General features: G+C 58.0%; 1 protein-coding gene across 2 annotated transcripts in view; it reads right to left on the reverse strand.

Annotated features, from left to right (window-relative positions):
- Nucleotides 1-2,340: 2,340 nt before the first annotated feature.
- epn1a (epsin 1a) overlaps nt 2,341-23,259 on the reverse strand; it is a 39,306-nt gene continuing 18,387 nt past the window's right edge. The window contains exons 2-9 of one of the 2 annotated variants that reach the window (XM_085979583.1): nt 22,573-22,733; nt 18,319-18,393; nt 15,084-15,176; nt 13,347-13,617; nt 11,218-11,427; nt 8,877-8,978; nt 5,098-5,334; nt 2,341-3,181 (exon numbers count right to left, since the gene is read on the reverse strand). In XM_085979583.1, the coding sequence (XP_085835709.1) occupies nt 2,817-3,181; nt 5,098-5,334; nt 8,877-8,978; nt 11,218-11,427; nt 13,347-13,617; nt 15,084-15,176; nt 18,319-18,393; nt 22,573-22,733 (1,514 nt within the window). In that variant the 3' untranslated portion in view covers nt 2,341-2,816. The remainder of the gene's footprint in view (nt 3,182-5,097; nt 5,335-8,876; nt 8,979-11,217; nt 11,428-13,346; nt 13,618-15,083; nt 15,177-18,318; nt 18,394-22,572; nt 22,734-23,259) is intronic. The other variant, XM_085979582.1, reaches the window with a different exon arrangement.

Genomic DNA, 23,259 nt, shown 5'->3' on the forward strand with positions numbered 1-23,259 from the left:
TCTCTCCACTCACCTCGTGTGTGTGTATATATATATATATATATATAGATTTGTTTTAATCATTGGGTTTTATTCTCACGACCAAACTCCGAGACTCCACTAGGCAGACACACTGGAATTACCACAGTCTTTTCAAATAAAAAATTAAAGAGAAATATGCACAGTTTTCCCCCGCTTACCCCGGGAGGGGGAGAGAGAGAGAGAGAGAGAGAGAGAGCGCGCGCAAAATCTCAACCCCCCAGCCCCGCGCCGAGGAAAGTTGCGGCAAGTTACAGGCCGCACGGTTTCAGAAAAAGGTGAGAGAGATGGTTTCGACACAAGATTCATGTCCATGTACAATATATTAAAAATCTCGCCACGCCCCCACCGTCAGAAACGCCCGCGCTCCGGAGCGCAGAGACCCCCTATGTAAACGGTCACGCCGCGATTCCGCTCTCCCGCCACCGGTGGCGCTGTGGGCGGGTTTACGCGGGCCGTTCCCCTACACTGTCCCGCCCACACCCCCCCCGCCAACCTTCATAAACGGAGGCGCGGGATTACAAACGTCGGGACAGAATGGACGACTTGAAAAATGGAAGGGGCTGAATTATGTCTGCGAGCCCTGGTCCAGTTTCACCCCTGCCCTCTGACCCACCCGCTCCCCGCTTCTCCTTTTTCTCTGACGCCCCCCCCCCCCCCCCAAACTACCCCTGACCACGCTTCCCTTACCCTCTGACCCTCCCCGGCTTCACCCCCTGCCCTTTCCGCTGCCCTCTAAACCCCCACCTGCTTCACACCTAGCCTCTGACCCCTTGCGCCCCCACCACTTACCCCTGCCCTTTGACCACTCGCTGCCTCCCCACCGCCCTCTGACCCTCCTCGCTTCCCCCTTGCCCTCTGACCCTCCCCACTTCCCCCTTGCCCTCCGACCCTCCCCACTTCCCCCTTGCCCTCTGACCTGACCCTCCCCACTTCCCCCTTGCCCTCTGACCTGACCCAACCCCCCCCACTTCCCCCTTGCCCTCCGACCCTCCCCACTTCCCCCTTGCCCTCCGACCCTCCCCCCTTGCCCTCCGACCCCCCCACTTCCCCCCTGCCCTCTGACCCCCCCCTCCCCCTGAAGATTACATTTGGTCCTAACTCCCCGGGGGCACGATGCCAGGAATAGTATTTTTTTACATATATATATATATAAGATTCAACAGCATTCAGCAAAATAAATTATGTTAAAAATGTACATTCTTTTCCTTTTGTTAAAAAAAAACAGAAGGCAATGAGGTTAGTTCCCCTCCTAACGCGAGCCAATTGATTAATGCCATCATTTATTTAATTACATTATTTGTGAAATTCAGTGATTCCCTTCTCACCCACCCCCTACTGCTCCGTGACACCCACTGAATCATCAATGAGCATGCAATGGCCCCTTAATGTGGCACAGTGGAGTTAATAACTGTGCCCGTTAGACCAGCAGCGCCTGATCCTTTCCCCTCCTCCCGTCCCTCACGTCAACCGGGCCCGGTGGGAGAGTTTGCCAAGGCTTCCAGCAGTCTTGACCTCTCCTCCCCAACTTCGCAAGAGACGGGTATGGTTGGCGGGGGGGGGGGGGGGAAGCGCCAGGCAGCAGCGTTTTAAAAAAAAAGCGATCGGACCCACGACGGAATTAGGGAGAGCTGCCTCAAGGTAACTGCATCACCGATTCCCCTTTCCCGTCCTCTCGCGCATGCGCACACATATACATTTGTGATTTCTCCCGCTTGATACACCACGGTACGTTCATTTAACAATCATTAGGCTGCTTAGCAACAAAATTATGATCAATCGCAACTTAAAGGTTGGGGGTGGGGGATCGATCCGGGTGGGTGAGGGACGGGGGCGGAAAGCGGGGAATGGCCCACAGTGCTGCCTGTTTGCGTCAAACCCGGCACCTGGGTGAGTTTACCAAGGCTTCTAGTGGTCTTGACCTCTGCTCCCCATCTTCGCGAGAGACGGGTGTGGGGGGGGGGGGGGGGTGGGAGGGGGGGAAGCGCCAGGTAGCAGCGTTCTTTTAAAAAAAAGCTATCGGACCGAGCTCGAAGAACGCGGATTATTCCACTGTGTGTAGGGAGTGGGGCGTAAAAGTGTCTTGTCCGCTTTCCATCTCTATAGTAGCACCGGAGACCGTGGAGTGCGATATGGGGGGGTGGTGGGGGGTGGGGAGGGAGGAAAAAGCTTAAAAGGCGACAAAGTCAGGCGCGTCCGCTCTGTAAGGTGCTGCAGCGTCGGATAGGAACTGGCCCCCTGACTCCCAGGAGAGGGAAGGACTAGAATGTGCAGTGAAGACGGGGGTCGTTAAGAGACACGGGTCACGGAATCTCGCTCTCGGTGTGCGGGGGGGAGGGGAGGGGAAGGGAACCTCTGCGACCGTAAGGCGGGTCCGGGAGACTGGCGAGGGAGGAATCTCCGACGTCCCCCTCTAATCATTTTTTTGTGGGGCCGCCCGACCGCTTTGGCGGGACCGTTCGAATTTTCCTTTCGACGCGCGGGAGTTTCGGATTGGAGGGAACATCGCCGCCCTGCCACACCGGCTTGGGAGGTGTCGGGATAAAGAGGAGGGGGGAGAGATACGGGGGTTTCGATTGTCTGCGGTAAGGGGAGAGGGCGGAGGAGCTCCGAGCCCCTCGGAACACGCGACCCACCCCCTCGACACCCAAACTCCTGCGTCGAGGCTCGCGCGCCGAGTTCGGTTCGATTTATACGATCTTCTGGGGGGAGGACAAGGAAAAGACGAAACCCCAACCACCTTCATTCCACCGTCGATCAAAGAAAGGATTTACCGCCCCCCCACCCTCTGAATAAAGTCAGCGCACGAGCCACTCCCGTGCCCCCCCGCGCCTGGAGCGAGACACGCCGTTATAGCAGGAACGGGTTGGTGTTGCCGACAGGCTGCGGGCCAAAGCCGTTCTGGGCGGCGGGGCAATGCGACCATGGGGGGCATCGCGGCGGGCAGCGTCGCCGGGAGGAGGGGTCCGGGCCCGGGGGGCAGGGCCACCAGCGGGGAGAGGGCGGGGGGCCGGGGGCATCACAGAGCCCAGGGGCGAAACGGAGGGGTGGGCGCCCGCCGTGCCCAGCGACATGACGGGGCTGGCCCGCAGCTGGTTGAGGGTCATGGTCGGAGGGGGGGCTGCCCCGAAGGGGTTGGTTGCCGAGGCGACGGTCGCTCCCCCTGTGGGAACAAAAAAACAACAGACCAAGAGCCGGGTTAGAGTCAGGCCCAAGAGGAGTAGGCCACCGCTCCCCGATACACGCACACACCGCGCTTACCTGCTCTGCGGGAAAACCCTCACACTCCCCAGCGAGAGAGCGAGCGAGAGACAGAGAGAGAGCGAGCGAGGCAGAGAGCGAGCGAGGCAGAGAGCGAGCGAGGCAGAGAGAGAGCGAGGCAGAGAGAGAGCGAGGCAGACAGAGAGCGAGGCAGACAGAGAGCGAGGGAGAGAGAGAGAGAGAGAGAGAGACAGAGAGAGACAGAGAGAGAGAGAGACAGAGAGAGAGAGACAGAGAGAGAAAGACAGAGAGAGAGACAGAGAGAGAGAGACAGAGAGAGAGAGACAGACAGAGAGAGAGACAGACAGAGAGAGAGACAGACAGACAGAGAGAGAGACAGACAGAGAGAGAGACAGACAGAGAGAGAGACAGACAGACAGAGAGAGAGACAGACAGAGAGAGAGACAGAGAGAGAGAGACAGAGAGAGAGAGACAGAGAGAGAGAGACAGAGAGAGAGAGACAGAGAGAGAGAGACAGAGAGAGAGAGACAGAGAGAGAGAGACAGAGAGAGACAGAGAGAGACAGAGAGAGAGAGACAGAGAGAGAGAGACAGAGAGAGACAGAGACAGAGAGAGACAGAGACAGAGAGAGACAGAGACAGAGACAGAGAGAGAAAGACAGAGAGACAGAGACTGTTTAAATTCAATTCAATTTAAATTAAATTCAACACATCAAGAAACATATTATTCAACAAGCTAAGCCAAACAACCCCAGATTTCAAGGAATTGGATGACCTGTCAAAATTGAGATTAGTCCTAGGAGAAGGAGACAGACCATACCTTGGGGCCAAATATGTAACAACATGTCACAACCTGAGGACTGTTTAAAATTAAGACTGTTTAAAATTAATATTGAACGTACCAAATGAAGTACAAAGACTGTTTAAAATTAATATTGTTTAAAAGTAATATTGTATGTAACCAACAAATGTCAAATCGATTGACACCTACAGAATGTTGGAAAACTGTACCTTTTTGCTATGTAAGCTTTGGCAATATGGTTCTCTGTAAACTTTCATGCCAATAAAGCATTTGAATTGGAATTGGACTGTTTAAATTAGAGAGAGAGGGGGAGAGAGAGAGAGAGGGCGGGGGGGGGGGGGGAAGAGAAGAGAGAGAGAGAGAGGGAGAGACAGAGAGGCCCACACTCCCCGGTGCCAGTACTGAGGGAGCGCTGCACTGTCGGAGGTAGATGTATATACTCGAGGACTCGAGCCCCATAATCCAGGCCCACACTCCCTAGTGCCAGTACTGAGGGAGTGCTGCACTGTCGGAGGTGCCGTCTTTCAGGGTGAGATGTTAAACCGAGGCTCCGTCTGCTCTCTCAGGTGTGCGTAAAAGATCCCGCGGCCACTATTGGAACAAGAATTCTCCCTGGTGTCCTGGGGTCCGATATTTGCCCCTCCACCAACCAGAACAGAGCAACGTCGGTTCGTTGCTCTTGGCGGGATCTTGCTGTGTACAGAGCGGCTGCCACTTTTGCCCAAACCGAGGCAACTGGGTGAAGTGGAGGCTGGAGGAGCTGCTCTGACACGCGCCACTAGCTCACCTCCCGCGGCATTGCTCACAGTGCAGGTGAGCGGTAAAACAAAGATGGCCGCTTTCGGTCGCCAGATGTGACACATTTCCCCGGCCCCAGCCAAGGTCGAAGGGCAGGCCAAGTGGGCCACGGGTACGCCCCCCTCGAGATTGGCTGCTCCCCTGGTTTGGAGGGTGTGCGGCGGAGGGAGGAAAAAAAAAAAAAGCAGCGAAAAGATTACTGGCTACCGTCCAAAAGTTTTGACCGCGCTTTGGCCGGCGCACACGAGACGAGCTTACCCGCGGAGAGGAAGGGGTTCGAGGTCTTGCCGCTCTTGGAGACAAGCGCGTCCAGGTCCACGAGGGCGGCGTTGGGCCCCAGGAAGGATTCGGGGGTCTTGCGGGCGGCGACCATCTGCTTGGAGCCCGGGGTCTCCGGGAGGGCGCCCCCCATGCCGGCCAGATCGAAGAGGTTGGGGCTCTTGGAGCCTTCGGACCGGAACACCGGCACCTCGCCGGCCAACAGGTCGGGCTCCCCTGGGGAGAAAAACAAACAGATTATTATCTGAACGGCAATAGATTGGGAGAAGGGGAAGTGCAACGAGACCTGGGTGTCCTTGTGCACCAGTCGCTGAAGGTAAGCATGCAGGTGCAGCAGGCGGTTAAGAAGGCAAATGGTATGTTGGCCTTCGTAGAGAGAGGGTTCGAGTACAGGAACAAGGATGTCTTGCTGCAGTTGTACAGGGCCTTGGTGAGACCACACCTTGAGTATTGTGTGCAGTTTTGGTCACCTTACCTGAGGAAGGATGTTCTTGCCATGGAGGGAGTGCAGCGAAGATTCACCAGACTGATACCTGGGATGGCAGGAATGACGTACGAGGAGAGATTGGGTTGATTGGGCTTATACTCGCTAGAGTTTAGAAGAATGAGAGGGGATCTCACTGAAACTTATAAAATTCTAACAGGACTGGACAGACTAGATGCAGGAAGGATGTTCCCGATGGCGGGGGAGTCCAGAACCAGGGGTCACAGTCTAAGGATAAGGGGTAAGCCATTTAGGACAGAGATGAGGAGGAATTTCTTCACCCAGAGAGTGGTGAACCTGTGGAATTCTCTACCACAGAAGGCAGTTGAGGCCAATTCATTAAATATATTCAAGAAAGTATTGGATATATTTCTTGAGGCTAAAGGGATCAAGGGATATGGGGAGAAAGCAGGGACAGGGTACTGAGTTTGGATGATCAGCGATGATCGCATTGAATGGCGGAGCGGGCTCGAGGGGCCGAATGGCCGACTCCTGCTCCTATCTTCTATGTTTCTATGACTTGCATTTCTATTGCGCCCTTCACAACCACCGGACATCCCAAAGCGAATGAAGTACTTTTTTTTTGCGCACAGCAAGCTCCCACAAACAGCAATGTGATAATGACCAGATCATCTGTTTTAGTCCTAGAGTATATACATCTACCTCCGCTCCCTCAGTACTGGCACCGGGGAGTGTGGGCCTGGATTATGGGGCTCGAGTCCTAGAGTATATACATCTACCTCCGACAGTGCAGCACTCCCTCAGTACTGGCACCGGGGAGTGTGGGCCTGGATTATGGAGCTCGAGTCCTAGAGTATATACATCTACCTCCGACAGTGCAGCGCTCCCTCAGTACTGGCACCGGGGAGTGTGGGCCTGGATTATGGGGCTCGAGTCCTAGAGTATATACATCTACCTCCGACAGTGCAGCGCTCCCTCAGTACTGGCACCGGGGAGTGTGGGCCTGGATTATGGAGCTCGAGTCCTAGAGTATATACATCTACCTCCGACAGTGCAGCGCTCCCTCAGTACTGGCACTGGGGAGTGTGGGCCTGGATTATGGGGCTCGAGTCCTAGAGTATATACATCTACCTGGAGAGGACACGTGACCAACAGGTTAAAGCTGGACTTCGCGGGAGTTTACTGGCTCTGCTGCTAAGGGGTCGGTGATCTGTCCACATAGGAACAGGAGGAGGCCCATTCAGCCCCTCGAGCCTGTTACACAGGAACAGGAGGAGGCCCATTCAGCCCCTCGAGCCTGTTACACAGGAACAGGAGGAGGCCCATTCAGCCCCCTCGAGCCTGTTACACAGGAACAGGAGGAGGCCCATTCAGCCCCTCGAGCCTGTTACACAGGAACAGGAGGAGGCCCATTCAGCCCCTCGAGCCTGTTACACAGGAACAGGAGGAGGCCCATTCAGCCCCTCGAGCCTGTTACACAGGAACAGGAGGAGGCCCATTCAGCCCCCTTGAGCCTGTTACACAGGAACAGGAGGAGGCCCATTCAGCCCCCTCGAGCCTGTTACACAGGAACAGGAGGAGGCCCATTCAGCCCCTCGAGCCTGTTACACAGGAACAGGAGGAGGCCCATTCAGCCCCTCGAGCCTGTTACACAGGAACAGGAGGAGGCCCATTCAGCCCCTCGAGCCTGTTACACAGGAACAGGAGGAGGCCCATTCAGCCCCTCGAGCCTGTTACACAGGAACAGGAGGAGGCCCATTCAGCCCCTCGAGCCTGTTACACAGGAACAGGAGGAGGCCCATTCAGCCCCTCGAGCCTGTTACACAGGAACAGGAGGAGGCCCATTCAGCCCCTCGAGCCTGTTACACAGGAACAGGAGGAGGCCCATTCAGCCCCTCGAGCCTGTTACACAGGAACAGGAGGAGGCCCATTCAGCCCAATGAGCCTGTTACACGGGAACAGGAGGAGGCCCATTCAGCCCCCTCGAGCCTGTTCCGCCATTTAATTAGATCACGGCTGATCTGTATCTTAACTCCATCTACCTGCCTTGGTTCCGGAACCCTTAATACCCCACAAAAATCTACCAATCTCAGTTTTGACATTTTCAATCGACCCACAGCCTCCACAGCTCTTTGGGGGAGCGAGTTCCAGATTTCCACCACCCTTTGTGTGAAGAAGTGCTTCCTCACATCACCCCTGAACTACCTGGCTCTAATTTTAAGGTTCTGCCCCCTTGTTCTGGACTCCCCTCAACCAGAGGTAATAGTTTCACTGTGCAGCGATGAGGGACTTCAATGATGTGGAGAGACTGGAGAAGCTGGGGTTGTTCTCCTTAGAGCAGAGAATGTTAAGGGGAGATTGACCAGAATGGGACCAGGGATGAGGGACTTCAGTGATGTGGAGAGACTGGAGAAGCTGGGGTTGTTCTCCTTAGAGCAGAGAAGGTTAAGGGGAGATTGACCAGAATGGTACCAGGGATGAGGGGCTTCAGTGATGTGGAGAGACTGGAGAAGCTGGGATTGTTCTCCTTAGAGCAGAGAAGGTTAAGGGGGAGATTGACCAGAATGGTACCAGGGATGAGGGACTTCAGTGATGTGGAGAGACTGGAGAAGCTGGGATTGTTCTCCTTGGAGCAGAGAAGGTTAAGGGGAGATTGACCAGAATGGGACCAGGGATGAGGGGCTTCAGTGATGTGGAGAGACTGGAGAAGCTGGGGTTGTTCTCCTTGGAGCAGAGAAGGTTAAGGGGAGATTTGATAGAGGTGTTCAAAATCACGAAGGGTTTTGATGGAGTAAATAAGGAGAAACTGTTTCCAGTGGCAGGAGGGTCGGTAACCAGAGGACACAGATTGAAGATAATCGGCAAAAGAACCAGAGGGGAGATGAGGAAACAGTTCTTTACGCAGCGAGTTGTTGTGATCTGGAATGCGCTGCCTGAAAGGGCGGTGGAAGCAGATTCAATAGTAACTTTCAAAAGGGGAATTGGAGAAATCATTGAATGGGAACAATTTACAGGGCTGTGGGGAACGAGCGAGGGGGGAGTGGGACTAATTGGAGAGCTCGACCAAAGAGCCGGCACAGTGGGTCGAATGGCCGCCTCCTGTGCTGTGACCGTCTACGATTGTAGTAAAGATGCAACTTATGGTTACTCGTAGCACTGAGCTCAAGACTGGCTGGAACAAAACTTGTGTCTCAAAGCGTTCTTCCAGTAACAGGTTAATGAAAACTCTCAACGAGTTGCACACACTCGGAGGGGAACCCTAGAATAGAAGGGGTGGGAGGGGAGAGGGGAAAAGGATAGGAGAGAGCCAAACCTGCTCCGCTGTCGGACTTTGGGACGTGCGACCTCAACGCGTCGAAGTCCGAAAAATCGTCATTGACCACTGGAGCCACGAAAGGGTCATAGTTTGGCTTCACTGGGGGAACAGAAGGAAGAGGAAGAAACAGTGAGGATAATGCAGGCTGATCGTCGACCTCAACCCCACTTTCTGCGCCCGATCCCCATATCCCTCGATTCCCCGAGAGTCCAATAATCTATCGATCGCGGCCTTGAATATACTCAACGACTGAGCCTCCACAGCCCTCTGGGGCAGAGAATTCCAAAGATTCACCGCCCTCTGAGTGAAGAAATTCCTCCTCATCTCAGTCCTCAATGGCCGACCCCTTATCCTGAGACTGTGACCCCTGGTTCGAGACTCTCCAGCCCAGGGGGAAACAGCCTCTCAGCATCTACCCTGTCATGGAGATCTAGTTGTGTCCTACACTAGTTCCTGTTAAAGAATGTCCTGAGCAAGCTGGGCCCCGTGCCCGAGTATGTATACTCTCCCTGGGCAGCGCCACCCGCAGGCCGCCCAGTGTTATTACATAAGATTCATGTCACCCTCGAAGAATTCTCTATGTTTCAATGGCCTACTCCTGCTCCTAATTCTTCTGTTCTTATTGGGTCTTGTTGTCCCACCCTGAGTTAAGGGAGGTGGTAGCAAAAAGAGCAGCCGAAGATATAGAAACATAGAAGATAGGAGCAGGAGGAGGCCATTCGGCCCCTCGAGCCTGCTCCGCCATTCAATGAGATCATGGCTGATCATCCAAATTCAGTACCCGGTCCCTGCCTTCTCCCCATATCCCTTGAGCCTTAAGAAATATATCCAACTCCTTCTTGAATATATTGAATGAATTGGCCTCAACTGCCTTCTGTGGTAGAGAATTCCACAGGTTCACCACTCTCTGGGTGAAGAAATTCCTCCTCATCTCAGTCCTAAATGGCCGACCCCTTATCCTTAGACTGTGACCCCTGGTTCTAGACGCTCCAGCCAGGGTGGACAGCTTTAAGTTCCTCGGAGTCCACATCACGGAAGACCTCTCCTGGTCCCTCAATACCTCCTCTCTGGTGAAGAAGGCCCAGCAGCGACTATATTTCCTAAGGAGGCTGAAGGGATGTAACCTATCACCCCTGATCCTCTCTAACTTTTACCGCTGCACAATAGAGAGCATCCTGACGAACTGTATCACAGTATGGTATGGCAGCTGTAGCTACTATGACCGGAAAGCCCTGCAGCGGGTAGTCAAAACTGCCCAACGCATTACCGGCACCCGGCTACCGACCATAGAGCACATATACCAGAAACGCTGTTTACGGAGGTCACGGTCCATCATCAAAGATCCTACCCACCCCAGCCACAGTCTGTTCGCCCTCCTGCCATCTGGGAGACGCTACAGATGCATTCACACCCGTACGACCAGATTTAGGAACAGCTTCTTTCCCAGGGCTGTCATCCTACTGAACTCCACAAATAAACTCTAAAGCCTGCACGTCTGTCAATGCACTTTATTATGGTTATGTTTATGTTAAAGTATTACAAGCCAAATGTATGTTGAATGTTTAAATGTCTTAATCTAAATGTACACTCTCGGGAGCCGCAAGCCTACATTTCGTTGTACTGCACTGGTGCACTAACAGTGACAATAAAGTTGATTCTTCTTATTATTATTACCCTGTCAATCCCTCCAAGAACGTTATACATTTCTCATGACTAGGGGGGAGGCCCCGTCCGTCTAGAGATGCCCAGATACAGAGAGGCGACGCCAACTGAGCTCTGCGACCTATGGCGAGAGGGGGGTGGAGGGAGTCTGAGGGATTCCCTGAACCGGCCTGGCAGAGTGAGGTATCACGGCATCAACCGGCAATCTTGGCAATGGCTCCAAGCTTGTGACAACGGACCCAAGCCCCTCTCTGTGGCCAAAGTAGGATGGTCATGGAGAACTTCAGGAGCACTCTCGCCTCCTCAGGAGGACCTCCCGCTCCGCAGGAGGACTTCCGTCACCTCTCCTCAACGGAGGAGGCCACCCCTTTATTGCTGAGAGGTTGTTTCCCCCTGGCTGGAGAGTCTAGAACCAGGGGTCGCAGTCTCAGAATAAGGGGTCGGCCATTGAGGGCTGAGATGAGGAGGAATTTCTTCACTCAGAGGGCGGTGAATCTTTGGAACTCTCTGCCCCAGAGGGCTGTGGGGGCTCAGTCGTTGAGTATATTCAAGGCCAAGATCGATAGATCGTTGGACTCTAGGGGAATCAGGGGATATGGGGGAGAGCGCCTTTTAAAGTTCACTAGAGTCCATCGCCCGCGCTGCCCGAACCGATGTCTGGCCCCTCGCCCAGTACCTGTGGAGTCCGTGGTAGGCGGCGAGGGCGAGGAGGCCTCCCAGGGGTCCATGAAGGTCTCCGGCAGGACAGGCGAGGACGAGGCGGAGGCGGCAGGCAGAGGCTGTGGCACGGGGGCCCAGGGGTCGACGGAGGTCACGATCGGGGCCGCGGGGGCGGGGATGGAGGCCCAGGGCTCGGGTGCCGCCGCCATCACGGTGGGCTGGGTTCCTGAAACGGAGAGAGAGAGAGAGAGAGAGAATGAGAGGTGCCCATTGTTGGGGTACACGTTCGACAGAAGCCCTCAGTCCCTTACCCAACCCACAAGATGCCCACAGTTGGGGTACGGGTTAAAACCATCAGAAATAGGAGTGGGCCATTCGGCCCCTCGAGCCTGCTCCACCATTCAATAAGATCATGCCTGATCTTCTACCTCAACTCCACCTTCCTGCCCGATCCCCATATCCCTCGATTTCCTTAATATTCAAACATCTATCGATCGCAGCCTTGAATATACTCAAAGACTGAGCCTCCACAGCCCTCTGGGGCAGAGAATTCCAAAGATTCACCGCCCTCCGAGTGAAGAAATTCCTCCTCATCTCAGTCCGAAATGGCCGACCCCTTATCCTGAGACTGTGACCCCTGGTTCGAGACTCCCCAGCCCAGGGGGGAAACAGCCTCTCAGCATCTACCCTGTCAATCCCCCTCAGAATCTTGTATGTTTCAATGAGATCACCTCTCCTTCTTCTAAACTCCAGAGGGTATCGGCCCAATCTACTCAATCTCTCATCATAGGACAGCCCTCTCATCCCAGGAATCAATCTAGTGAACCTTCGCTGCACCGCCTCCAAGGCAAGTATCTCCTTCCTTAGATAAGGAGACCAGAACTGTGCACAGTACTCCAGGTGTGGTCTCACCAAGGCCCTGTACAATTGTAGCAAGACTTCCTCACTCTTATACGCCAACCCCCTTGCAATAAAGGCCATTTGCCTTCCTAATTGCTTGCTGTACCCCAGCTATTCACAATATATATTAATGATCTAGACGAGGGAACTAGATGGAATATCTCCAAGTTTGCAGACGACACAAAGCTGGGTGGGCGTGTGTGCTGTGAGGAGGATGCCGAGAAACTCCAGTATGATTTGGACAGGTTGGGTGATTGGGCAGAAACATGGCAGATGCAGTATAATGTGGATAAATGTGAGGTTATCCACTTTGGTGGCAAAAACAGGAAGGCAGATTATTATCTGAACGGCAATAGATTGGGAGATGGGGAAGTGCAACGAGACCTGGGTGTCCTTGTGCACCAGTCGCTGAAGGTAAGCATGCAGTTGCAGCAGGCGGTTAAGAAGGCAAATGGTATGATGGCCTTCGTAGTGAGAGGATTCGAGTACAGGAACAAGGATGTCTTGCTGCAGTTGTACAGGGCCTTGGTGAGACCGCACCTTGAGTATTGTGTGCAGTTTTGGTCGCCTTATCTGAGGAAGGATGTTCTTGCCATGGAGGGAGTGCAGCGAAGATTCACCAGGCTGATACCTGGGATGGCAGGAATGACGTATGAGGAGAGGTTGGGTCGATTAGGCTTATATTCGCTGGAGTTTAGAAGAATGAGAGGGGATCTCATTGAAACTTATAAAATTCTAACAGGACTAGACAGACTAGATGCAGGAAGGATGTTCCCGATGGCGGGGGAGTCCAGAACCAGGGGTCACAGTCTAAGGATAAGGGGTAAGCCATTTAGGACAGAGATGAGGAGGAATTTCTTCACCCAGAGAGTGGTGAACCTGTGGAATTCTCTACCACAGAAGGCAGTAGAGGCCAATTCATTAAATATATTCAAGGAGTTGGATATATTTCTTAAGGCTAAAGGGATCAAGGGATATGGGGAGAAAGCAGAGACAGGGTACTGAATTTGGATGATCAGCCATGATCTCATTGAATGGCGGAGCAGGCTCGAGGGGCCGAATGGCCGACTCCTGCTCCGATCTTCTATGTTTCTATGCACCTGCACGCTAAGTCGCTGGGTTCTAAAGAAGCCTTCAGTCCCTCACCCACCCCAGAAGATGCTCATTATTGGGGTATGAGCTCTACAGGAGACAACCCCCCCAACATGTCCCTCCCCCCACGAAACAGCGAAAAGCGATCCTTACCCAGAACATCCCAGGAATCGGAGACGGCCGTGGTCAGCGGGCCGTGGGTCGCTCCCCACGCCTCGCCCCCCGGGGCTAATGGAGGGTCGGGCTGGGGGGTGCCCCAGGGCCCGGGGGCCGTGGGCGCCGGCTGCGCTCCCCAGGGGTTGGCGACGGGCAGGGCCAGCGGGACGGGGGCGCAGGAGGGGTCCAAGGGCCCCCCTGCCCAGGGGTCGTTGGTGGCCACGGGAGCTGAGGCCGTGAACACGTCGGCCAAGTCCATCAGCGAAGACTGGAAAAAGAGAGAAAGGGTCGGGGGTTAGATAAGTTCAGAGGGCACAAACGGCCAATCAGCTGGCACGACTCAGATGAGGAAAGAGCCCGCTGATTTCTCGAGCGCCTTTCACCACCTCAGGACGTCCCAAAGCACTTAACAGCCAATGAAGTACTTCTGAAATGTAGTCACTGTTGTAATGTAGGAAACGCGGCAGCCAATTTGCGCACAGCAAGCTCCCACAAACAGCAATGAGACAATGATCAGAACATCAGTTTTTTTTTAGTGATGTTGGTTGAGGGATGAATATTGGACCCAGGATACCGGGGAGAACTCCTCCCCCTGCTCCTCTTCCAATAGTGGCCGTGGGATCTTTTACGTCCACCTGAGAGAGCAGACGGGGCCTCGGATTAACATCTCATCTGAAAGGCGGCACCTCCGACAGTGCAGCACTCCCTCAGTACTGGCACGGGAGTGTGGGCCTGGATTATGGAGCTCGAGTCCTAGAGTATATACATCTACCTCTCACAGTGCAGCGCTCCCTCAGTACTGGCACCGGGGAGTGTGGGCCTGGATTATGGGGCTCGAGTCCTAGAGTATATACATCTACCTCCGACAGTGCAGCGCTCCCTCAGTACTGGCACCGGGGAGTGTGGGCCTGGATTATGGGGCTCGAGTCCTAGAGTATATACATCTACCTCCGACAGTGCAGCGCTCCCTCAGTACTGGCACCGGGGAGTGTGGGCCTGGATTATGGGGCTCGAGTCCTAGAGTATATACATCTACCTCCGACAGCGCAGCGCTTCCTCAGTACTGGCACCGGGGAGTGTGGGCCTGGATTATGGGGCTCGAGTCCTAGAGTATATACATCTACCTCCGACAGTGCAGCGCTCCCTCAGTACTGGCACCGGGGAGTGTGGGCCTGGATTATGGGGCTCGAGTCCTAGAGTATATACATCTACCTCCGACAGTGCAGTGCTCCCTCAGTACTGGCACCGGGGAGTGTGGGCCTGGATTATGGGGCTCGAGTCCTAGAGTATATACATCTACCTCCGACAGTGCAGCGCTCCCTCAGTACTGGCACCGGGGAGTGTGGGCCTGGATTATGGGGCTCGAGTCCTAGAGTATATACATCTACCTCCGACAGTGCAGCACTCCCTCAGTACTGGCACCGGGGAGTGTGGGCCTGGATTATGGGGCTCGAGTCCTAGAGTATATACATCTACCTCCGACAGTGCAGCGCTCCCTCAGCACTGGCACCGGGGAGTGTGGGCCTGGATTATGGGGCTCGAGTCCTAGAGTATATACATCTACCTCCGACAGTGCAGCGCTCCCTCAGTACTGGCACCGGGGAGTGTGGGCCTGGATTATGGGCCTCGAGTCCTAGAGTATATACACATCTACCTCCGATGTATTGGAGGTTGGGGAGCGCGGTCGAGGGACAGGCCCTTCAGATACCGGAGGCGGGGGACGGGACGACCCACCTTGTCTTCCTTGGCAAGGACCGCGTTCTGCTTCTGGCTCTCTTCGATAGCCATCTGTAGCCTCAGGTCGTCGCCTCTCCGCAACCGTTCTTCCTGCGGAACACACGCACGACACAGCAGAGGGTGAGAACGCTTGGGTGAAACCCCCCGGCATGCCTCCCAATTCCACTCCCCCCCCCACCCCCCCAGCTGCTACCCACCCAATCCCTACGCCCGTTCCGTCTCAGTACATACAACTCCGCCCGTTCTCTCTCCCCGGACCTCCACCCTGACCGCAGTGGGTCCCAGAGGGTGAAAGGTCAATGGTGCTGGATCTGACCCCTCGGATCTCAGAGCGGCGAAGGGCCCACTGCCCGCACAAAACCCTCTCCCAGTTCCCAAAGTGTCCCGACCCATTCCGCACTGGATTCTGAAGGAAATAAAAGGGTGAATGGACAGGAGACGTCCAACATCTATCTGAAAGACCATCAGACACACATTGAATAACAATGGGAGGAAGGGACAGAGACACAGAGGACAACCAGCTGCCCCAGCACCAGATAAATCCAACCCCTCCCGAGATCTCGGCGTTCCTCCAATTCTGCCCTCTCGAGCAGCCCCGATTTCCATCGCTCCACCATTGGCGGCCGTGCCTTCAGCTGCCTAGGGCCCTGAGCTCTGGAATTCCCTCCCTAAACCTCTCCGCCCCTCTCTCCTCCTTTTAAAGCACTCCTTAAAACCGACCTCTTTGGCCCAGCTTTTGGTCGTCCTGTCCTAATATCGCCTTATGTGGCTCGGGGTCAAGTTTGTGTTTGATAATCGCTCCTGTGAAGCGCCTTGGGACGGTTTACTACATTAATGGCGCGGGATAAATGCAGGTTGATGTTGTTGGGTGGGTTTTCAACATAAGAACATCAGAATTAGGAGCAGGAGTCGGCCATTCGGCCCCTCGAGCCTGCTCCGCCATTCAATAAGATCGCGGCTGATCTTCGACCTCAACTCCACTTTCCCCGCCCGATCCCCATATCCCTCGATTCCCCAAGAGTCCAAAAATCTATCGATCTCAGCCTTGAATATACTCAACGACTGAGCCTCCACAGCCCTCTGGGGCGGAGAATTCCACAGATTCACCGCCCTCTGAGTGAAGAAATTCCTCCTCATCTCAGTCCTCAATGGCCGACCCCTTATTCTGAGACTGTGACCCCTGGTTCGAGACTCTCCAGCCAGGGGGGAAACAGCCTCTCAGCATCTACCCTGTCAATCCCCCTCAGAATCTGGTACGTTTCAATGAGATCACCTCTCATTCTTCTAAACTCCAGAGAGTATTGGCCCAATCTACTCAATCTCTCCTCATAGGACAACCCCCCCATCCCAGGAATCAATCTAGTGAACCTTCGTTGCACCGCCTCCAAGGCAAGTATCTCCTTCCTTAGATAAAGTTGCAGTGATCTTTGGGACATCTCGCTATTCCCGTCGCTACCGAACATGGCCAGCCTGCCCCTGGTGGGATCAACATCTCCGCTGTCTGGAGAAGTGTCTCAGAAATGTTTAATTGTCTTAGCGAGGCAGTTAGCTTCAGTTTAAACATTTCTCAATGCTTTTTCACCCTGAATAATTCAGGGCTTCCTGATCACTGTCCCAGCAAACACTCCCAGGGCAGGTACAGCACGGGGTTAGATACAGAGTAAAGCTCCCTCTACACTGTCCCATCAAACACTCCCAGGGCAGGTACAGCACGGGGTTAGATACAGAGTAAAGCTCCCTCTACACTGTCCCATCAAACACTCCCAGGGCAGGTACAGCTCGGGGTTAGATACAGAGTAAAGCTCCCTCTACACTGTCCCATCAAACACTCCCAGGGCAGGTACAGCACGGGTTAGATACAGAGTAAAGCTCCCTCTACACTGTCCCATCAAACACTCCCAGGGCAGGTACAGAGTAAAGCTCCCTCTACACTGTCCCATCAAACACCCCCAGGGCAGGTACAGCACGGGGTTAGATACAGAGTAAAGCTCCCTCCACACTGTCCTATCAAACACTCCCAGGGCAGGTACAGCACGGGTTAGATACAGAGTAAAGCTCCCTCTACACTGTCCCATCAAACACTCCCAGGGCAGGTACAGCACGGGTTAGATACAGAGGAAAGCTCCCTCTACACTGTCCCATCAAACACTCCCAGGGCAGGTACAGCACGGGGTTAGATACAGAGTAAAGCTCCCTCTACACTGTCCCATCAAACACTCCCAGGGCAGGTACAGCACTGGTTTAGATACAGAGTAAAGCTCCCTCGACACTGTCCCATCAAACACTCCCAGGGCAGGTACAGCACGGGGTTAGATACAGAGTAAAGCTCCCTCTACACTGTCCCGTCAAACACTCCCAGGGCAGGTACAGCACGGGTTAGATACAGAGTAAAGCTCCCTCTACACTGTCCCATCAAACACTCCCAGGGCAGGTACAGCACGGGTTAGATACAGAGTAAAGCTCCCTCTACACTGTCCCATTAAACACTCCCAGGGCAGGTACAGCACGGGTTAGATACAGAGTAAAGCTCCCTCTACACTGTCCCATCAAACACTCCCAGGGCAGGTACAGCACAGGGTTGAATCGCCTCCTCCTGTTCCTATGCTTCTAGCTGCATACTGAGAGATGCGACACACAGAGAGACAGAGAGAGAGACACACAAAGATCCCAGACGGAGAGCGAGAGACCCACACCCAGACGGAGACCGAGAGACGGAGACCGAGAGACCGACCCCCAGACGGAGAGCGAGGGACACACCCCAGACTGTGAGCGAGAGACACCCCCAGACTGTGAGCGAGAGACACCCCCAGACTGTGAGCGAGAGACACCCCCAGACTGTGAGCGAGAGACACCCCCCAGACTGTGAGCGAGAGACACCCCCCAGACTGTGAGCGAGAGACGCCCCCAGACTGTGAGCAAGAGACACCCCCCAGACTGTGAGCGAGAGACACCCCCCAGACTGTGAGCGAGAGACGCCCCCAGACTGTGAGCGAGAGACACCCCCCAGACTGTGAGCGAGAGACACCCCCCAGACTGTGAGCGAGAGACACCCCCAGACTGTGAGCGAGAGACACCCCCAGACGGGGTGAGATCGCAGACTAAGAGTGACATCGCAGACGGAGCGAGAGAGGAGAGATCGGAGGCGTAAATGGCAGTAAGAAGTAACGGGCAGAGGCCCGTGAGCGAGAGCGGAGGCTGCATAGGCCGAGCCGGGGCCGGCGATCGACGCTACCTTGTCGTGTTCCTCTTTACTCAAGCTCATTGCGAGCCGCATCTGCAAGTCCTCGCCGGGCGCCGGGGGTGAACGCTGCGAAAAAGTGTGGCAAAGAGAGGGAGGGGCGTTAATGTGGCGCCAAACCTGGCAGCGCCCAGCGCAAGCTCGAGTTCACCCCGCTCGTCCGCCGCCTCGCGTCAGCCTCCCAGACCCCTCGTCTCCACCTCCCAGACCCCTCCGTCTCCACCTTCCTCTGTCCAATCTCCACCTCCCTCCATCCAACTCCACCTCCCTCCGTCCAACTCCACCTCCCTCCGTCCAACTCCACCTCCCAGACCCTCCGTCTCCACCTTCCTCTGTCCAACTCCACCTCCCTCCATCCAACTCCACCTCCCTCCGTCCAACTCCACCTCCCTCCATCCAACTCCACCTCCCTCCGTCCAACTCCACCTCCCTCCGTCCAACTCCACCTCCCTCCATCCAACTCCACCTCCCTCCCGTCCAACTCCACCTCCCTCCGTCCACTCCACCTCCCAGACCCCTCCGTCTCCACCTTCCTCTGTCCAACTCCACCTCCCTCCGTCCAACTCCACCTCGCACCCCTCGTCTCCACCTCGCTCACCTCCAACTCCGCCTCCCAGACCACTCGTCTCCACCTGGCAGTGCCCAGCGCAAGCTCGAGTTCACCCCGCTCGTCCGCCGCCTCGCGTCAGCCTCCCAGACCACTCGTCTCCGCCTCCCTCGCCTCCGCCCCCCTCGCCCCCGCCCGCCTCGCCCCCGCCCGCCTCGCCCCCTCGCCCCCACCTCCCTCGCCCCCACCTCCCTCGCCCCACCTCCTCGCCCCCTCGCCCCCCACCTCCCTCGCCCCCTCGCCCCCACCACCCTCGCCCCCTCGCCCCAACCTCCCTCGCCCCCTCGCCCCCGCCTCCCTCGCCCCCGCCTCCCTCGCCCCCCTCGCACCCGCCTCCCTCGCCCCCGCCTCCCTCGCCCCCAGCCTCCCTCGCCCCCTCGCCCCCGCCTCCTCGCCCCCTCGCCCCCGCCTCCCTCGCCCCCACCTCCCTCGCCCCCTCGCCCCCACCTCCCTCGCCCCCTCGCCCCCACCTCCCTCGCCCCCTCGCCCCACCTCCCTCGCCCCCTCGCCCCCACCTCCCTCGCCCCTCGCCCCCACCTCCCTCGCCCCCACCTCCCTCGCCCCCTCGCCCCCACCTCCCTCGCCCCCACCTCCCTCGCCCCCTCGCCCCCACCTCCCTCGCCCCCTCGCCCCCACCTCCCTCGCCCCCACCTCCCTCGCCCCCTCGCCCCCCGCTCCCTCGCCCCCTCGCCCCCCGCTCCCTCGCCCCCACCTCCCTCGCCCCCTCGCCCCACCTCCCTCGCCCCCTCGCCCCCACCTCCCTCGCCCCCACCTCCCTCGCCCCCTCGCCCCCCGCTCCCTCGCCCCCTCGCCCCCCGCTCCCTCGCCCCCACCTCCCTCGCCCCCTCGCCCCCACCTCCCTCGCCCCCTCGCCCCCACCTCCCTCGCCCCCTCGCCCCCACCTCCCTCGCCCCCTCGCCCCCACCTCCCTCGCCCCCTCGCCCCCACCTCCCTCGCCCCCTCGCCCCCACCTCCTCGCCCCCTCGCCTCCACCTCCTCGCCCCCTCGCCTCCACCTCCCTCGCCCCCTCGCCTCCACCTCCCTCGCCCCCTCGCCTCCACCTCCCTCGCCCCCTCGCTCCACCTCCCTCGCCCCCTCGCCTCCACCTCCCTCGCCCCCTCGCCTCCACCTCCCTCGCCCCCTCGCCTCCACCTCCCTCGCCCCCTCGCCTCCACCTCCCTCGCCCCCTCGCCTCCACCTCCTCGCCCCCTCGCCTCCACCTCCCTCGCCCCCTCGCCTCCACCTCCCTCGCCCCCATCGCCTCCACCTCCCTCGCCCCCTCACCTCCACCTCCCTCGCCCCCTCACCTCCACCTCCCTCGCCCCCTCACCTCCACCTCCCTCGCCCCCTCACCTCCACCTCCCTCGCCCCCTCACCTCCACCTCCCTCGCCCCCTCACTCCACCTCCCTCGCCCCTCACCTCCACCTCCCTCGCCCCCTCACCTCCACCTCCCTCGCCCCTCACCTCCACCTCCCTCGCCCCCTCACCTCCACCTCCCTCGCCCCCTCACCTCCACCTCCTCGCCCCTCACCTCCACCTCCCTCGCCCCCTCACCTCCACCTCCCTCGCCCCCTCACCTCCACCTCCCTCGCCCCCTCACCTCCACCTCCCTCGCCCCCTCACCTCCACCTCCCTCGCCCCCTCACCTCCACCTCCCTCGCCCCCTCACCTCCACCTCCCTCGCCCCCTCACCTCCACCTCCCTCGCCCCCTCACCTCCACCTCCCTCGCCCCCTCACCTCCACCTCCCTCGCCCCCTCACCTCCACCTCCCTCGCCCCCTCACCTCCACCTCCCTCGCCCCCCTCACCTCCACCTCCCTCGCCCCCTCACCTCCACCTCCCTCGCCCCCTCACCTCCACCTCCCTCGCCCCCTCACCTCCACCTCCCTCGCCCCCTCACCTCCACCTCCCTCGCCCCCTCACCTCCACCTCCCTCGCCCCCTCACCTCCACCTCCCCTCGCCCCCTCACCTCCACCTCCCTCGCCCCCTCACCTCCACCTCCCTCGCCCCCTCACCTCCACCTCCCTCGCCCCCTCACCTCCACCTCCCTCGCCCCCTCACCTCCACCTCCCTCGCCCCTCACCTCCACCTCCCTCGCCCCCTCACCTCCACCTCCCTCGCCCCCTCACCTCCACCTCCCTCGCCCCCTCACCTCCACCTCCCTCGCCCCCTCACCTCCACCTCCTCGCCCCCTCACCTCCACCTCCCTCGCCCCCTCACCTCCACCTCCCTCGCCCCCTCACCTCCACCTCCCTCGCCCCCTCACCTCCACCTCCCTCGCCCCCTCACCTCCACCTCCCTCGCCCCCTCACCTCCACCTCCCTCGCCCCCTCACCTCCACCTCCTCGCCCCCTCACCTCCACCTCCCTCGCCCCCTCACCTCCACCTCCCTCGCCCCCTCACCTCCACCTCCCTCGCCCCCTCACCTCCACCTCCTCGCCCCCTCACCTCCACCTCCCTCGCCCCCTCACCTCCACCTCCCTCGCCCCCTCACCTCCACCTCCCTCGCCCCCTCACCTCCACCTCCTCGCCCCCTCACCTCCACCTCCCTCGCCCCCTCACCTCCACCTCCCTCGCCCCCTCACCTCCACCTCCCTCGCCCCCTCACCTCCACCTCCTCGCCCCCTCACCTCCACCTCCCTCGCCCCCTCACCTCCACCTCCCTCGCCCCCTCACCTCCACCTCCCTCGCCCCCTCACCTCCACCTCCCTCGCCCCCTCACCTCCACCTCCCTCGCCCCCTCACCTCCACCTCCCTCGCCCCCTCACCTCCACCTCCCTCGCCCCCTCACCTCCACCTCCCTCGCCCCCTCACCTCCACCTCCCTCGCCCCCTCACCTCCACCTCCCTCGCCCCCTCACCTCCACCTCCCTCGCCCCCTCACCTCCACCTCCCTCGCCCCCTCACCTCCACTCCCTCGCCCCCTCACCTCCACCTCCCTCGCCCCCTCACCTCCACCTCCCTCGCCCCCTCACCTCCACCTCCCTCGCCCCCTCACCTCCACCTCCCTCGCCCCCTCACCTCCACCTCCCTCGCCCCCTCACCTCCACTCCCTCGACCTCACCTCCCTCGCCCCCTCACCTCCACCTCCCTCGCCCCCTCACCTCCACCTCCCTCGCCCCCTCACCTCCACTCCCTCGCCCCCTCACCTCACCTCCCTCGCCCCCTCACCTCCACCTCCCTCGCCCCCCTCACCTCCACCTCCCTCGCCCCCTCACCTCCACCTCCCTCGCCCCCTCACCTCCACCTCCCTCGCCCCCTCACCTCCACCTCCCTCGCCCCCTCACCTCCACCTCCCTCGCCCCCTCACCTCACCTCCCTCGCCTCCACCTCCCTCGCCCCCTCCACAAGTAGTCCTCCAACAGGAAGCACGGGGGTGTGTGTGTGGGGGGGGTTGTGTGCTGGTGGTTTGATCCCAGCTTCCGTTTACGGGACAGAACAATCGAATCCCGCCATGTCTTCCCCGGACCCTCTCCGCGTTTCAGTGAAGCCCCCGGAACCAAACCGCGACTCGCCCTGTATCCTGGAGCGGGGGGGGAATCGCGAGCGCACACACCCCCTTGGTCGAACAGCCGGTCCCCTCCGGCCTTGGCGTCTCCCGCTCCCCCACCCGCCCCGCCGTGCCCTAACCCGCCGTTACCTGATCGGCCTCCTCTTTGCTCATGGCCAGCGCCAGTTGCAGTTGGAGTTCCTCTTCGCCCGTGCTCTGTGGCCAGGCCTGCTCGATCTCGGGGGGACTGTGCAAGGAGGCCGAGGAGGAGGCGGGGGCGGAGGCTGAGGCTGAGGTGGGGGCGGAGGCCACTGAGGGAACAGGGAAAAAAAAGACAGAGACACACATACACACACGTTAGTTGTCCATGGACCCAAATCCTTAATAAAGTGACCTGCCAACAACCACAACCTGCATTTATACAGCGCCTTTAACGTAGTAAAACAACTGGAGCGATTATAGAAACACAGAAGATAGGAGCAGGAGTCGGCCATTCGGCCCCTCGAGCCTGCTCCGCCATTCACCAAGATCATGGCTGATCATCCAAACTCAGTACCCTGTCCCTGCTTTCTCCCCATATCCCTTGATCCCTTTAGCCTTAAGAAATATATCCAACTCCTTCTTGAATATATTTAATGAATTGGCCTCTACTGCCTTGTGTGGTAGAGAATTCCACAGGTTCACCACTCTCTGGGTGAAGAAATTCCTCCTCATCTCAGTCCTAAATGGCTTACCCCTTATCCTTAGACTGTGACCCCTGGTTCTGGACTCCCCCGCCATCGGGAACATCCTTCCTGCATCTAGTCTGTCCCAGTCCTGTCAGAATTTTATAAGTTT

This window comes from Somniosus microcephalus, unplaced genomic scaffold (genome assembly GCF_052327205.1).
Source record: "Somniosus microcephalus isolate GS21.2 unplaced genomic scaffold, FLI_Smic_1.0 unresolved_chr9, whole genome shotgun sequence".
Classification (NCBI taxonomy): domain Eukaryota; kingdom Metazoa; phylum Chordata; class Chondrichthyes; order Squaliformes; family Somniosidae; genus Somniosus; species Somniosus microcephalus.